Genomic DNA, 17,302 nt, shown 5'->3' on the forward strand with positions numbered 1-17,302 from the left:
TAGAATAGACTAGACTCTCTGGAGAAGATAAACATGAACCTACTGGCACCATGCTTGTAGCCTAATGCCAGGCATGGGCCATATGAGGGGTATCCTGGACAGTGGAGACAGTTTCATCAACAGAAGCAGGATAAACTCTTTTAGTAATCCTCTTTATATTTCAGCAGAAATAAAAGAACTGAGGCGTGCTGAATTTCTCACTCTTTCTTAGTGTATATTTATTGTTTGAATGATTGTATTGTATTGTATCAGAACAGGGCCAGAAAAAAAAAATCAACACACTAGCTTTCTAAAACTGAACAAACACGAGAGAGACAAACATGTGCAATCCCTTTGACAAATGCAGTCGTTCAACAGTGATGAAACACAAACAGCTGAAAGGTTTAAAACATGCAGAATCACGAGGAGAAGGACGACGGTGAAAATGAGGACAACAACGTTTGAGATGAAGCCAAAAGGCGGTCGGTTTCCTGAAGAGATTCACATTCGTATGCATGTAGTAACTGTAGTGACTGCTTTGCTTGCTGTAGAAGCGAGAGCCAGTAGGTCGCCGCCCACAAAGCTCAAGATTATCTTACATATGCATAATTTGAGGAGCCCCTGAGAAAGAGAAGAACTGGTAACCACCAAATTAATTAGACATGCAAAAATAGAATAAAAAGAAAGGGAAAAAGAAAAAAGAAAACCATCCACTAATCCAAGTAGACGATCATCATCGACTCGACTGAATCCGTTTCAAGGTCCAGGAACGATTATGTACTTAGTTAATGCACGTGTGTGTTGGTGGGGGCTGCATTATAAACAAAGACAGACAAACAGACAAACAAACAAGCAAACAAGCAAACAATCATATCATAAAACGTAATTTATGGCAAATAGCTCAGATAAAAAGAACTGATAATATAAAGAACTTCAAGATTGTTCAGTGCTACGGTCATCGTTCTTCTACGGATTCTCCTTGTAGCACATATGGAGTCCACATGGCTTCTTCGCACAAGCTCTGACCACTCTCTCCAAGATCAATAAATACATAAAATATTCAGTGTGTTGTCTATCGTTGATAATTGCGCGTACACACACACACACACGCACACACAAATAAACAAACAAACAAACACACTACGTAAGCAAGCACACATTTCTCATAAACCATACCATAGTAATGACTTAAGAAAAAATAATAATAAAAAAATTGATTTGTTTTCGCAAATATAGTTTTGACGCATCTCCGAACTCTGTGTTGTGTTTCGTTGGGTAAACACTAAACACTGTTCCATGAACCCCAGCTGCTGGAACCTGAACACAATCCGAGAGAACCAGGCCCAGCAGTGGCTGGAGCTCAGAGACTTTTCTCCAGACGGAAACGGGGCGAGGGGGCGGGGCTTGTATTGCTGGTCTGTAACATTGCATAGGTGTGCTCTGCTCGGAGATGCAGCGTTTCCATTGCTGGTCGAAGTGGGGTGAAGCGCGTTCTGTCACATCTTAATATTTACACAAGTGACGCAAGGCCTGCTTCTTTCTAGCCAACCGGACGAAGTCTACGAGGCGAGGTCTACAAGGTCACGGATGAAGTGTAAGGAGGGGGGCAGTGTGAACAGCATCGTTGTAGTAGGTAAGGCAACCAACAGCAGGGCGATTTCAAGTATACAACCCACGGATCGAGCACAAACATCACTGGAGGAAAAATATCTACAGGAAAAAGGAAAAAAAGAAAGAAAGAAAGAAAGCAACTTTGATTCAAATTGTAATTAAATACAAAGTGTGGCGGAAAGCCAGGATGCAGCCGCCGTGTGTGAAAGCTTGTATGGCCTATTCATCGAATACAGTGCACATCCTGAAGCTTAGATGATGCCTAGGTGGGAAACGCAGTGGCCAACAACAACAACAAAAAAAATACTACACTGGATTTGAGGTGTCAGTCAACTCCTCAGCGATGGATTAAAAAATATCCAATGAATTGTATGAACGCAAGCTCAGATTAATCCAGAAATGAGCATATACAGGTCTGCACACTGCAGCAGTTTCCCAGCTACGGAGACTAACAGCGGGGGAACTCTGGGAGTACAAGCTTTCACCCATGGACTGCGTCTTTACGTCTGGATTTACACCCCGAACCACCAGGGGGAGCTGTCTCAACCGCCAGCTATTATAATCACTTTGGAGAACATCATTTAGCACTGAAGCTCAAGCGGAAGGGGAAGGAAAAAAAAAAAAAAAAAAAAAAAAAAAAGATGGTGGGGGAAAAAAAAAAAAATGTACACGACAGGCAAATATTGCCAATAAAGAACTGACCGACGGTCACCCCAACTTAAAAAAAAAAAAGACCAGGCCACTGGGTTACACAGTAAGTCCTCCAAAACCTAAATAAGCCTAATCTCTGAAAACTCTGCAGAGTAAAGGCCTCTTCATCAGAATGCCGTTCGAGCGAATCTAAAAACAAACTGGAATTTACGTAAGAATAATACATTATAAATGGTACTGATATATAAACCATCGGCTTATCATACAAAACATACTAATTTGATATAAAGACTTACATGTGATCAATTAATAAAAAAACCCAAAAAACAATCATATACATTTGATTAAAATAGCACTGTCCAGTTACATGTTGATCCAAATCTCTGGAAAAAAAAAATCTAAAAAATTTAAGGCATTGAGAGAAAAATTGCTGTTGCCAAAAAAAAAAAAAAAAAGACTCTCCAGTTTTGGATATTTCATGCATGACAAAGCCTGCATGAGGAGATTACTGGTGGATGCCACCGTCTCTTAGTGTTTGTGGAAGATCAGTGAAGTATGGCACAGGATCATTAAACAGTCAATCAGTACGTCCTCCTTTTGCCCGTCTTACAGAACAGGCTTGTCTGCGGTTTCCTGGTTGTCCGTGAGCCCGGAATCCCCTGTCTCTTTGGGTTTGGTGTTGTCCGCAGGCGGGTGGGAGTCCACAGGTGCATCTGCTTTAGATTTTTCTACTTGAGGCTCCTGGAGAGGCTCCGCCGAAGAATCGTCCTTTTCCTCCATGCCAGTTTCACTGTTCACCGGTTGGTGCTTTTCGTCGTCTGCCTGGAGCGCTGAGCCATTGCTCTCAGTCTCGTTCTCAGTGTGACCAGCTGCCTCGCTCTCACTTCCAGAGGAACAATGAAGCTCTTCTCCCTCCGCTGCGCTAGCGTCCCCTCGTCCCCCGTCGGTCTCTTCGGGGTCGTCGCCCCCCTCTGCCCCTTTGCTGTCTGGCGTTTTCTGGTGGATGCGCTGATGCCTCACCAGGCTGTGCTTCAGCGTGAAGGTCCGCTCACAGGTTTGACACTTGTAGGGCCTTTCTCCTGCGAGGAGACCACGAGGACAACAGTTACAAAAGGCACTACATAATACACATACATTCTCATGTCCAAATGTTTGTGGACACCCCTTCTAATGAATGTATTCGACTACTTTAAGTTGCACCTGTTGCTGACACAGATGTGCAAATGCATGGGTGCACACACACACACAGCTTAATTTCTAGTCTAGCACCTGTAGAGTAGAGTAGAGTAGACTCTATGGAGCAGAAAACATTATGAACCTACTGGCATTGTGCTGCCTAATGCCAGGCATGGGCTAGAGGAGCCCCTCAGCATTGAGCTGTGGAGAATAGTGTTCTCTGGAATGACCGTTGGTGCTCCATCCAATACTTGGGACGACTTGGGGAGTTGGGGATGACTAACTAACTAACTCACTAACGCTCTTATCACTGCATGCAATCAAATCCTCACAGCAATGCTCTAGCAAAATCTAGTAGAAAGCCTTCTTCCCTGGACAATAGAGAGAGTTACTCCAACAAAAGCAGGACAGATTCTCTTTTTAATACCCTTGATTTCAGAAGAAACAATGAATGAGCAGGTGTCCCAATACTTTTGTCCATATAGAGCATAATGAACAAGTTCTTACCTGTATGGGAACGCATGTGCCTGGTCAAGTCTTGTAGGCTCCAGAAGCGCTTGCTGCACACGCTGCATATCTTCTTCCTCTTGTCAGCTTTACCTCCTGGAGACTCGTTCTCCTCTTCTAGACCTCGGAGCTCTGAGGAGCAACCCTCTTCCTCCTCATCGCTTCTCTCCTCCTTCTGTGCCTCCTTTTCTTCTTCTTCTTCTTCTTCTCCTCCGCCTTCTTCTCCTTCTCCTCCGGTCTCCAGAACACTGCTGCTGTCCTCCTCTTTCTCAGCAGCACTCAGCTGCTGCTCCACCTCGTTTACAGGGCAGGTGTCGGTGCTGGTGTTGGTGATCGCCGCTTGGCTGCACTCCAGAGGCTGTGTTCTCCCTTTCTTGCCTGCGTCATCCTGCTGGTTATCCGGTGAATGAATCTTCTGGTGCCGGCTGAGGGTGGCGGCGTGGCGGAAGGTCTTTTTGCAGGTACTGCATGTGTGAGGAAATTCCTCTGATGCAGGTTTCTCAGGTTCCACAGGTTCCACAGGTTCCACAGTAGGTTCGGTATCTTCAGGCTGCTGCTGCAGCTGCGGCGGCGGCGGCTGCAGCTGCGGCTGCTGCTCAGCTTCGGACAGCTTGAAATCCATGAGCTTGCTTCCAAAGTTCATGTCAAGACTCTTATTGCTGTGAGAATCGTCGTCGTTCTCACTGATATCAGTGTTCGTGTGAGCGCACTCGACAGATTTCACACTTTCAGCGTCTTTCATGCACTCTGCTTGTTCTGTGGCTGTGTGCTTGGGCTCCTCGGCCAAAACATCAGTGACTATGCTTTCCTCCTCTTTTCCAGGAATCACAGAATCGTCCATCGCTGTGAGCTTGGAATCAGAAATGCCCTCTACAGACAAACACAAGTAGATTAACAATCTCCCTGCAAAAGACTGAGTGTCACTGTGTAGATGGAGGTACGCGGGTCATACCTGTACTTTCCTGGGACCCATCATCAGCTTTGGGCTTAAGATGCGCTTCAGCGTTCGGCAACATGTTGCGACTGGATAGGCCGTGCTTACGGAGAAGGTGGCGCTCACAGTTGGATTTGGTGGAGAAGAAAGCATCACACTGAGGACAAGGGAATGGCTTTTGGCCTGAGAGAAAGAGCAATACAACTGTTTACGGTGAGCTGCATCACCTATATACGGCACTTTATCAGAATAAAGAACATATAACCCATCAGCCACAACATTAACACCACTTCACCGAGTCAGCAAGTAAACAGTGAGTTACTCGAAGGTGACGATGGTGATGGAAGCAGGAAAAACGGTCAAGCGTAAGAGTCAGAACGAGATCCGACATCTCCAAAACATCAGGCGGGTCAGGTTTTGAGGGGTGTTCCTGGTATGCAGTGGTCAGCATCTACTACCACCACCTGTGAACTGGCGCCAGGGTCATAAGCACCTATGGGTCGCCGATGCGACCCATGGAGGCTCCACCTCACAACTTACAGCACTTCTAAAAAGGGATCTGCTGCTAACGTTAGTCTCGGTGCCGAGACAGCCTCGAATGCTCAGATCTGTTATGGCGGAATAAAGAGCACCTACTCAATATTAGGCTGGTGGTGTTAGTGTTATGGCTGATCAGTGTACAACCCAGCTGTCTATATATATTGATTGAAATCGGTCATTTTTGTTTTGTACTGTAATTTGTCCTCATTTTTAATTACTAACTCCAAGTCGTATCTTTTGGTTTGAATCTAACCAAAGCTGACAAGCATAAACACACCCCAAGTCACTTCACAATTTTTATGGAGGTAATGTCTGACCTGTATGTGTCAGCATGTGCCGCTGTAAAGAACTGGTCCAAGGGAACACCCGAGGGCAGTAGGGGCACTTCATCTTCTGCACAGAGTTTGAGTAGGCATTCTTCTTCCCTTTGCTCTGCAGCTGGACCTTCTGCTTGTCCTCTTTTCCCTCCTTCTCTTCTTCACTGGTAGACTGTTTCTCCTTCTCTGGCTCCACCTGCCTGGGCTGCAAGTATGGGGTGAACTTGTTAGCATCAGTAGTGGCCAGCATTTTCTCCACACTTGGAAACTCCCCGCTAGACTCCAGGTCGAGCCCACCGACAGCCGCGGCCGTAGGACTGCAAACCTCTTCCTTGAACGGCCTTTTCTTCACTCTCCTTTTCGAGGAATCTAGGGAAGAACCACTGAAAGTGGACTCTGAACTGGAACACTTCTTGTCATTGAGGATTTCACCACCCATTAGTCCATCACTTTTCTCAGTGCTTATGCCCGTCTTGAGCAGCACTGGGGCAGCAGACACTGAGGAGATTATCTGGGCAATGGAGGCCAAGGGGGGCATGTCTGAAGTGTTGGAGGCAGCAACTGGTTTGGGCAGCAGTGGTTTCAGGCGTGTGGTGGGCTTGGTCAAATCACAAGTGAGAGCAGAGGCAAGGGCAGGGATCGAGAGTGGAAGAGCAGCATGGACACGGCCAACCTTTCCTGAAGACCTGTCCGTGCTTGGGGAAGGAATCTCTTTCTTGATCTCCTGTTGAAACAGTGATGTGGTATCCATAACTTCCCTCTTTACCTTCTTCGCTTCGGGACCCTTCGGAATGGAAAGGTCAATGGGCTCCATCGAGCAGTCGTTTGCTGATGACATGGAGGAAGCAGCGGCCTCAGGTTTCACATCTGGGCCATTGGTCTTTAAAGACTTGCTAGAGAAATCCAAGGGCTGCTCTTGATCCGCATCTCCAGAGAAAGCGTCCAGGTCCTGTTTGCCAGATTGAGTCTGAATGGATTGCGGGAGCCCATTTGAGGCTGGAACTGGAGAGCTGGCCTCGACAGATGAGGCAACAGTGGCGGGGACTGAAGTGTTGATGTGTTCCTCTATCTCCCTCTCTGGGACATCTGGGTGCTGCTTCAGCAGGTGATGAATACAGTTCCTTTTGGCCAGAAAGGCTGCTCCACACTGGCGGCATTCAAATGGCTTCTTCTGGCACCCGTTGTGAGTTCTCAGGTGAATCTGGAGAGCCCTGTAGCTCTTCAAGTACTCTCCGCAATAGCGGCAGGATGTGCCTCCCGCACCAGCAGAATCCAGGAGCTCCTGTGTAGTACCACCAACTAAACCACTTGTGCTGGAGGAGGTGGTAACATACTCAATGTTCTTCTCGATCTCTTTCCGAGTGTTCTTCATGTGTTTCTTGCGCAAATGACGCTCACAGTTGGCCTTGACCGTGAAAGGGTAGTGACAGAGGCGGCAGACGTACGGCCGCTCACCGCTGTGCGTCCGTAGATGGCGGATTAACGTGGCATTGTCTGGAGCAGCGTAGGTGCAGATGCTGCACTGGTAAGGAGAGGTTCCCAAGTGATGCCGCATATGTGCCTGGAGGCCTCCTGGGAAGGAGAAGACCTGTGTACAGAAGCGACAAGGGTATTCAGTCTTGGAGATCTTCTTGCCACTTGGTGCTCTTATTTCTTTCTCTTTACCCCCAACCTCCTCCTGCTTGATATTTGTAGTAGATGGGTTGCAAGCCACAATTGTTGCCCCTGATCCATCTGCCCCTAGATGGGTGTTCTCCCAGTTAGTAGGAGAGGATGAGGATGAAGAAGAAGGGGAGTTTGATGACTGCTTGGAATTGAGAAGAAGTTGGCCTGCAAGCGGTGGTAGGCCAGGGCTTATGCAACCCGAAGAAGCTTGCTGGGCATTCATGACCGGTGGGGGTGTCGTGGAGGTTCCCATGCTGGATCGCGGCGTCACCAGAGGCTTCGGTTTGAGAGGGGTGATCTGTTTGGGATCGGCCTGCAGGGGACTTCCTGGACCTTTAGAAAGCAGCGGTAAAGACACCTGAGAGGCAGCCAACTTCAGGATCTGCTGGATATCAGCCAGGTCCACACCTGCTGGATTACTCACCGGCCGGACAACCAAACCACTGTTGACAAGCCCCCCTTGAAGCGGCTGCAACGACAGGAAGCCGACTCCAGTGCTCTTGTTCAAGCCTTGAATAGAGATAGGGTCTAGAACACAGAGGCCGAGACCGCCACTGGTCTCTTGAGGTAGATTGGTAGCAGGGGACTCGACATGGATAAACCGGATGCTGTCTAACATTTCTTGCTGTATCTCGTCCTCTGACCGCTCGGGCTTGGCCAGCGAAGAAAGCTGAAGGCCGAGGGACTCCATGAAATCTTTCTGTCCGTTCACAGCATGGGTCTCCTTGTGTGGTGCCGATTCAGCTACCTCTTTGGGCTCCGCAAAATCACGGCCTGTAGGTGCATCTGCGGTAGTGTCAGTTTCTTGTTTCTGGGCTTCAGCACAGGAGTCTGCACTACCTTTGTGCATGGCAGTGTGTAGATCCAGGGATACCTGAAGAGGAAAGGCCTTGTTGCAGACTTCACAAACAAACCTATGGAACTTGCTGGAGCAGCGCCGCAAGTTCGTCTCACACCAAACCTGAAATAAGAAACACAAAGTTCATGAAGGCATCAGGACAAGTCATCATAATACTCAAAGCTGGTTTCTGGTCCAAGTGTGCAATTTACACGGTTCTAACCTGTGCAATTTGGGGAAACTTGTGGCAGGAAAAGTCAATGAAGGACAGATCGCTAAAGCCCAGGGGGATTGAAGGGTTGCTCTGGATGAAAGGCTTTCCTGTGGGATCTGTGGGCAGTTGCTTATGAATCACTGAATTGTGGCGAAGGAGGCCTCGGTGCGTACGGAAGGTGACGCAGCACAGGTTACACCTAGAATAAAAAAACGAAAACAGTCTGTAAACAAAGTCTCCAAGAAAACAAAGAACACAACAATTAACCACAAAGCTTTGCGCAGGTGCAGAAATCTGCATACAAGCATTTTAGTGCTCCCACCTGAGTGCAGTATCAGGATGAGTCTCCATGTGCGACTCCAAACCATATTTACAGATGAAGGTCTTGAAGCAGATTGGACAGTGCAACAGTTCTTCCTCATGCTTGACACTGGCTTGTTCTCCTGTCTGCTGCACCACCACTGCCTAAAAAGGGAAGATTAACCATTAAAATGAACTTATGAATAAAAAAAAAAGCATATTAAGAATTTCCAATAACGACAAATCAGTTCAGCTAATGTTCCTTAGTGACTGTAATATACTATTAGCCACAGCGCTACTGTCTGAAGTACTAAAATGTTTGAAGATGTTAAGAATTAACAGCATCATAAACAGAAGCTGGGGTTTGCAGAAGTCCCACCTTTTTAGTGGGTGGTTCATCAGTTTTCTCCACATCATCCTCAATACTGGCCTTTCTCTTGACGCTTGGTCTGCGGCGCTTGTTTGGGGAGATAGGACTGGAGGCAGGGACACTATTTGGGTCCTTGTCATGAATTTTCATGTGTCTGTAGAAATCAAAAGGTCACATAAGTCATCTTTGCAAATATAGACTAGAATACAGGCCATTCGTCGAAAAAAAGAATCAAGAGCGACATTCGGAACCTCTAATCCAGCATCCTGACTTCTCTAGCTAATGTTCTTGTCGCTGAATGCAATCAAATCCTCACAGCAATGCTCTTACGAAGTCTAGTAGAAAGCCTTCTTGCCTGGACAGAAAAGTCCACCCCCAAAAAAAGGATAAACTCTTTGTAATACTCTTGATTTTAAAAGAATGAGCAGGTGTCCCAATACTTTTGTCCATACAGCGTACCAACAATGGCCTTCCTATTCAGCTGCTATGTTAGCACTGCATTCGAGTTTATTCAAATGCAATGGCTCTAACTTCTCCTCTCTGAGGCTGGTTTGCTCTTGCGAGGCCCCGTCAGTGCCTGGAGGTGGGGTATGGAGTATGGAGTTTTGTGATAGGAGTGAGCTGGAGGAAATGCACGACCTACAGTCAGACAGCAGAGGGCTTTCTCTATAAGGGGCCAGACGGTAGTTAGCGGAGGTAGAGTCACATTACGACATGCTGGAACATGTGCAGCCCCCTCCCTGAAGCAGCTCGCAGAAACAAACCCACCTTTCAGGTTCCACCAGATACGAGGCTCCTGATGCTCAGATGGTTTCGAAGTGTTGCTCAGCGAGTTACTGAATGATCCGGACTTGGTTCTGTGTTGAGACTACACCAATTCTGAGTGCTGATGAGGGTGTGTGTACTATGTGGCCTACAAGACCTATGCAGTCTCCTGTGTCATTGAGTCAAGGTCGGCGACAGCATGCATTAGGAGTGAACCCATTACACTGTGATAACATGCTTACGCTAAAACGCTGAACCTGTGCATGCCACTGGATGCTGAAGAAGGCGTCTATTAGGCAGACCTAATGGCACTGCTGTACACCATTTAATTATACGTTTAGCAGCACACCTGTCTTGGGGGCACCTGCAAAACCACAACAGAACACAAATCTGAAGATATGACCTGCCTAAGGCCAGAAACATGCTCAACGCAACGCCAGGCCAACGGTCCTGCTGTACAAACTCAACATGCACTCTTATGTTACTGTGGCAGTTAAACACTCCGTACTCAGGGGGGGCTAAAGAGAGACCCATCGAACTGGTCCGCCATGACAGTATAGGACAACTCAACTCTGCTGTCGCGCCCTTTGTGGCAACATTTAGAATGCAGCTTGCGAATGCGCCGTGTTATGACAACTACATGCGAAACTCAGACTGCGTAGCCTGAAGCGCCCCTGCGTGAAATACTTCCGGGCCTAAGGATAAACTACTACTATCATGTGCACCCCATCAGTGCAAATATTGTTACTTATAATACACTGCATGTACAAATGTTTGTGGACACCCCTTCTAATTAATGCTTTTATCTACTTTAAGTTGCACATAAATGCTGACGCAGATGCTCGAAGCTCAGAAACACACATAGCTTGTCTAGTCTCTGTAGAGAAGAAGTACTGCCAACAGAATCTGCTCTCAGGAGCAGATCAACATGAACCTATTGGCACCATGCTGCCTAATGCCAGGCGTGGGCTAGAGGGGTATAAAGCCCCTCAGTATTGAGCAGTGTAGAGGTGGAACAGTGTTCTCTAGAATGATAATGGTGCGTCATCCAATACTTTTAGGATGAGTTGGAGAGTTGGGGATGAAGCGTGGTGGGGATTCTCCTGGCAACATCCTGACTTTACTAACACTCTTGCCACTGAATGCAAATCCTCAAATTCTAGTAGAAATCCTTCTTCTTCCCTGGACAGAAGAGACGGTTACTCCAGCTAAAGCAAAATAAGCTCCTTTATAATACCCTTGATTTTGGGAAAAACAAGGAATTAGCAGGTGTCCCAATACTTTTGTCCAAATAGTGTATCTAGATAACGTTTGAAACATGGGCAGTTTTATGTTGTACAAAAATTGAAATGACATTGGTAGGGGGGCATCTAAACATGTTCGACTGGGAGAGGGAGGATAAATGTCAGTGGGCACAGTGCTGAGAAGCTTGTTTTACATTCTGCAGTCAGGGATATTAATAGCAGAGATGGAGCGAGGGCCGCCCATATGTGGACCGACCCAACCCCGGCAGCCTGAATCCTGTTCCATGTCACATCTTTGGTCTCTGGCCTCACTCAAACACTTTGCCTCTGAAAACAAGCAAACAGCAGAGCCAACAGCAGCAGTTTAACTGGAAGGGCTTGGAGTACAAGCTGAAAGCGGTCACCTTTGGTCATTTCTTGTGTGTAGCCTGTAGAAGGGCCTCTGCTCTGAGCCACCCTGCAGTACCTCCACTATACTGCCAGAGGGTGCTGTGATGTACTGGTCACAGTGGGGAAATATGATGTTATGCTCAGCATAGTCTCGATTCCAGCAGCCACGGGTTTCGCAATGACTGTACAATTGGATCTGCAGGAATTTCCCTGAGGTATTGAGTAGTAAGAGTCTGATTGGTTGAGTACATCATAGATGCCTCCTTGCAGTAAATCCTCCTGACTCCCTGCGTCTGTGTGGGAAGAGGCCTAAGCATAGTCCAGGCATCCAAATAACACTTAGCCAATAGAATGGGATGCTGGTCAGCAGTCACACTTGAGCCTAGTCCTATGGTCACCATAGCCAAAGCTCCCCAGCAGTGCAGCCATGTTCTCTGGAGTGATGGAGCTGATGAACGATCTTCTCATTGAGCTGGAGTGACGTTTGTGATCCCGAACAAATCCAACATCCAACATGACCTGATCTCAATAATGCTCTTGTGCCTGAATACAATCAGACTCTTATATTGCAATTGGAGCAAACTTCTAATTGATGCCCTTAATTCCAGAGGAAACCCTGAATAAGCAGGCCAGCTCAGTTCTTCCAATTTCTAGAAGTACTGAAGCTACCCCTAAAATACTTGAAAAGCATGAGACAATGAAAACGCCATCATATCCTCCAATCTGAGCCATGACAGAAGACCTGCCTGGCACTAGGCTAAATCCTGACTCCCAACATCTGAGGCCCAAACCGCCCAAGCATGGTCTGAGCATCCAAACCATATTCTGAACAGCTTTTTATTTTTTTTTAACCAACCCACCCCCTCTTTTTCCCTTTTTTACACCCATTCACACACAGACTTGGACTGTCTTTCTTCTCCCACCCCCATCTGGAATGCCTGCATGTCTCAGCTGCACAAGGGAGGCCTCTATGCTCATCCCATAGACACACCACCACAAATGGACCAGCGCACACAGCCGTAAACACACAGCGAGGCATCTCACACAAACACACAGCCGGCACAAACTACAGAAAACACACAGGAGCACAGGGGTCAGCGCATCTGTATCTTAGCAATTAGGGGGGGGCACTATAGCAGCTCAGAGACCCTCTATTGCATGAATTTAGAGATATTTAACTCCCTCCTACTTCTACTTCTGGCCCCCAGCCACAACATCCTAACTACAATGGACCCCTGTGTGTCCTCAGTGTCCTCTTTTATTAAGGAAAGTTAATTTAGGATCAGGTTAAGATTCGCAAACTCAAGCACCCAGAAAACAATAAATAAAATACATTTTCCATATTTATTATATTATTAATATTATTATAACATATGCCACATTACTTCATTTATATAATATATATACATTAGGTTTCTCTCAATGTTTTCCTAAATTTATTTATAGTTTTTATTTACAGAGTTTTTTTATTTATAGAGTTTTTTTATTTATAGAGTGCTTAATTATAGAGTGTTTATTCTTACATGAACGGGTGCAACTGTAACAACTCCAATTTCCCTCCTGGGATCAATAAAGTATTTCTGATTCTGGTATCCAAGTGTCATTTGCAATTCGCAGTTAGCCACATCGTACAATATATCGCTGCTGTCACGCAAAAAACATGTATCTCCAAAACGACAACTTTACAGAAGGAGAGAACCTAACTTTTAATGGAAGTCAGTGTAAAAAGATTGTATATATTGGTCCATTTTTCATGACATTTTGAGACAATGTAAACAACGACCCAATTTAAATTACGTCAAAAAGTCCAAACTGCATTTTTTTTATCTGACAGCAATGATTAAAAAGAAAAACAACAACAACAAAAAAACACTGAACAAACAATGAATCTGTCAGTCTAGCCAAAGCCCCAGAAGCGAGACTCGGTTCTAAATGAGAAAGCTAAGGAGGGATCAGTGGCTGATCAGCATATGTGTGTGCGTTTTTAGTACCTGTGCATGTTTCCATTGGTGGTGAAGGTCTGGCCACACACACTGCACTTGTAGGGCCTCTCCCCGCTATGTACCAGCATGTGGCGGTCCAGAGAGCTGGCCGAGCTCAGGGCCTTTCCACAGATGCTGCAAGAGTGGTCAGTGCCACCACTGTCGGTGTTGTGCTGAGGAGAAACCAAAACAAAGAGAGGCATGGGTCTCCTAGCTTCACAATTTTGCTGCATGTCAGAGCAAAAATGATACATTAGGAGTTTGAGGGAAAAATAGACAGGATTTAGGATTCGATTTCTGCACTGGGATGCCGGGATGCTCCATGTCAAAACACAGTGTACGATGAAAATGTCTGTAAATATTGTGATATAATATTTTCCCATATCGCCTAGCCCTATGTGGTATATTAGCATCTGATCCTTTAATCCAGTCAGTTGCGAGGTGGACCATGAGGTTCCAGCACATTCCACAGGCAGCCCTGACACACGTCCACCCTTACGATTGATATAAAAGAAAACTGGACTAATCAGCGCTGTAGACAGGGGTTAGCATGGGCACTCCTGAATAATCATAAGCACTTCTGAAGGTCTCCAGCATTATAGTGCCCATTATTAAATGTTTTTCTTTCTTTCTTTCTTTGTTTATATATAAATTTAATAAATAAATAAATGTAAATATTGTGTGTGTATATTATATATCCCATTATTTATTTTTTTATTTTTTACACAGTCAGATCTCCCACAGAAACTCGGCCGGTGCAACAAATCCAGTGCTTCAGTCACAACTTGCCTAATTCTGAATGTGAGTCATCACCAAACACACATCTGGAGCATTGGTTTCAGGGTGGCTTTCGGGCTGTACCTGTCTTATATGCATAGTGAGCTGGTGCTGGGTCATGCAGTTCTTCTCACACAGGGGGCAGATGAAGGTCGAGCGTTCTTTCAGTTCCTGTGACAAAGAGATAAGTCAACTCTTATTTAGAGACAAAAGCATGCAGACACAACAACCCCCGTAACCTCGAAACCTCTCAACCTTATCCAGGCAACAGGCCGGCAGTTGCCTGCAGTGAGCTGGGATGTAATGGACTGACACAAGCATCCCGTCAAGATTGACAGCAACAAGTGACCACTGTCACATCGTCAGCTGGGTCAGTCTCTTTATTACACCATTTAAAACCTGACGGACTCAAGGATTATAGAGCGGGCAAGCGACTTTAAATGCTTTGACATGTTCATTAAATACGTAACCTGGAAATCTCCTTCAGTTGAAGGCTGTGGTTAAGTTACATGGAGGCTTAAGGGAGCAGAAAAACATGCAGTTGCTACATCAGCATGAAGGCAATTCAATACATGATATGTGATGCAATGTTTTTTTCCGTGCAGAAGATAAACAATTACCACACATGTTTACTAAGAGGGACGTAATAAAATGTATGATGCTGTAGAACTGTTCTGAGCTCAGCAAAATAAGGATGCCCTGCTTCCTTAAATAAGGGAAAACAGCACAGTTAATCAATATTTCAACCAACATAACGTCCAGAAAAACAAAAAAAACAAACAAAAAAAACAAACAAAAAAAAACACTGACACAGGCTTGGGGGGGGGTGGTGGGGGGCAGTTGGAGGGTGAGTGGACCCCACTGATAAAGACACTGTGTTCTGAGTCCTTGTGGAAACAGTCGCGCTCTGCAACAACAAGTGCTCTGCATCTGTCTCCAGGAAAGCAGCGGCTCCAGCTGGGAGAGCGCATCAATAATGGAGTGGGACAGGCCAGTCCAGCACCGCGGCAGTTAAACGTATGGAAACACACTTAACACCGCAAATGAAAGCTGCTGGGAGGTGGGAGGGGTGAGGGGTGGGGGGTTGAAACACCTGTTTTTTTCCTCCACAGAGGAGCGTTTCAGAGTCCTGCACTTTAATTGGAGGCGTAAGGCGCACATGGCTGCTGACAAAGGGGGGATTGAGAGGGCACATGGACCATTTGCTGCCGCTTGTTCAGCACAGCAAACAGGGCGGCCTTACTGACGGATAGCTCCGCCTTGTGCCCTCAGTGGGCCCTCCTGCGCGATCCGGAGCCAGGAAAACAAACAAATGTCTATGCAGTCGTCTGAACAAAAACAAAAAAAAAATCTATCATGATTAATTGTTATGTAATTTGTGAAAAACATTCATTAATATGCAAAAAAAAGCATATAAAAAAAAAGACCTCTCAGTAACTCCAAACAAGCCCTCTGTTTTATGCTGTGGGGTACTTTAATAGTCTTCAACACCGCACCGAGAAAGCAATGCATTAATAATAAATAAATCTATCATAAAATAACAGCATTTATGCATATATTTAACATGGATTACTACACAATATGGACAAAAGTATTGGGACACCTGCTCATAACTATCTCTACTGTCCAGGGAAGAAGGTTTTCTACTAGATTTTGGAGGAGTGTTGCTGTCAAGATTTGATGAATGTATGTATTAGAAAGGGTGTCCGCAAATATTGGGACATAGTGTATTTTTTGATGAAATAAGGAAAGAAAGAAAATTACCTGACTCCGCCTCCCGGCGCGATTGGCAGAGGGCGACTTGCTAGGGGTTTTGACCGAAGCATTTGAAGGCGCTCCATTCATTTGGCCAGTTTTCAGGTCTGTACACAACACAGAGTTGGCACAGGACTCCTCTCCGTCCTCTCCACCTTCCTCTTGCTCATCTTCCTCCTTCTCCTTTTCTTCCTCCGTTCCGTTTTCCTTTTGCAGAACTCCAACATGGTCTATTTCGCCCTCTAGCTTTTCTGCGAGTTAGAAGAGATGAAGGATGATGGCAATGAAACATTTCTTATTAAACCCAGGTGCAATCTGAGCCTTAGTCTGGGACTAAAACTGAAGAGAATTTAGGCTTAGAGTCAATTTAAAGGCTGGCAGTGCCAGTTCAGGTTGACGAAACTGATATTTGGTCAAAAACCTCTTGTAGTGATGAAGTCCTACCTTCCATGGGCTGTAGAGGTTTTGTGGAGGGTTGCTCGGTCTGCTGAGAGCACTTGCTAGTGTCAGCCCCACATCCACCTTTACTACTGCGCTTTTCAGGTAAGGCACTCTCCATGTCTGCAAAGGATAAGACAGTTCAGAAATGACTACAAACAAGGTCGTAACAGGGTTGTAAAATGTATTAGTGCACAGGGACTCATCCATTCAAAAGGTGGCGATTCTGCACTGCTTCTGAACTGCACCACTTTTATAACTGATTAGAATCAGGTTCCTCATGTTCCTCTGGACTTTCCGACACCTTTTATAAAATATGGAAGCCTTTCAGTTTTATTGAATATGACGTTACAGGCATCAGCTCATGCTGCATGTGCGATAGGAGCATCTGTAAAGAGTCAAACTTAGATTAGGGTCTCTCATTGAGTGTGGACCACAATAAACTTCAACATAATAAACATCTGCAAGCTGAACCAGGGTTCATTTGTTAGCGCACTGAAACCTGCATTTTTTGGGAGACTGCCGTCATCATGTTTGCAGTGTACTGAAGTATAGGTAGAGAAAAATTTGATAGGTTTGACAGAGCCACACCAAACAGGGTACCAGCCTTAGTGGCAACATCCCACCCTAATCAAACATACAGGAGAACTGGAACGAAAGACAAGCCGAGCCGCGCAGGCGGATGGTTCTGTATTTAAAAGCAGTGAACGAGCTGGTAGTACATTGTTTCCTGAGAGTTTAACTAATAAACAAATAATTTTATTTTTTTAATTAACAAACAAAAACAAATAAATACATATTTATTAATTTATCATTTTCAAGCATATCCATTTGGTCCATCCATCATAA

General features: G+C 45.6%; 1 protein-coding gene across 1 annotated transcript in view; it reads right to left on the reverse strand.

Annotated features, from left to right (window-relative positions):
• Positions 1 to 201: 201 nt before the first annotated feature.
• Positions 202 to 17,302, reverse strand: part of rreb1b (ras responsive element binding protein 1b) — a 42,829-nt gene continuing 25,728 nt past the window's right edge. The window contains exons 3-13 of the mRNA XM_072669153.1: positions 16,460 to 16,576; positions 16,025 to 16,266; positions 14,345 to 14,431; positions 13,493 to 13,656; positions 9,112 to 9,256; positions 8,755 to 8,897; positions 8,442 to 8,631; positions 5,716 to 8,341; positions 4,877 to 5,041; positions 3,925 to 4,794; positions 202 to 3,320 (exon numbers count right to left, since the gene is read on the reverse strand). Of these exons, the coding sequence (XP_072525254.1) occupies positions 2,848 to 3,320; positions 3,925 to 4,794; positions 4,877 to 5,041; positions 5,716 to 8,341; positions 8,442 to 8,631; positions 8,755 to 8,897; positions 9,112 to 9,256; positions 13,493 to 13,656; positions 14,345 to 14,431; positions 16,025 to 16,266; positions 16,460 to 16,576 (5,222 nt within the window). The 3' untranslated portion in view covers positions 202 to 2,847. The remainder of the gene's footprint in view (positions 3,321 to 3,924; positions 4,795 to 4,876; positions 5,042 to 5,715; positions 8,342 to 8,441; positions 8,632 to 8,754; positions 8,898 to 9,111; positions 9,257 to 13,492; positions 13,657 to 14,344; positions 14,432 to 16,024; positions 16,267 to 16,459; positions 16,577 to 17,302) is intronic.

This window comes from Salminus brasiliensis, chromosome 23 (genome assembly GCF_030463535.1).
Source record: "Salminus brasiliensis chromosome 23, fSalBra1.hap2, whole genome shotgun sequence".
Classification (NCBI taxonomy): Eukaryota; Metazoa; Chordata; class Actinopteri; order Characiformes; family Bryconidae; genus Salminus; species Salminus brasiliensis.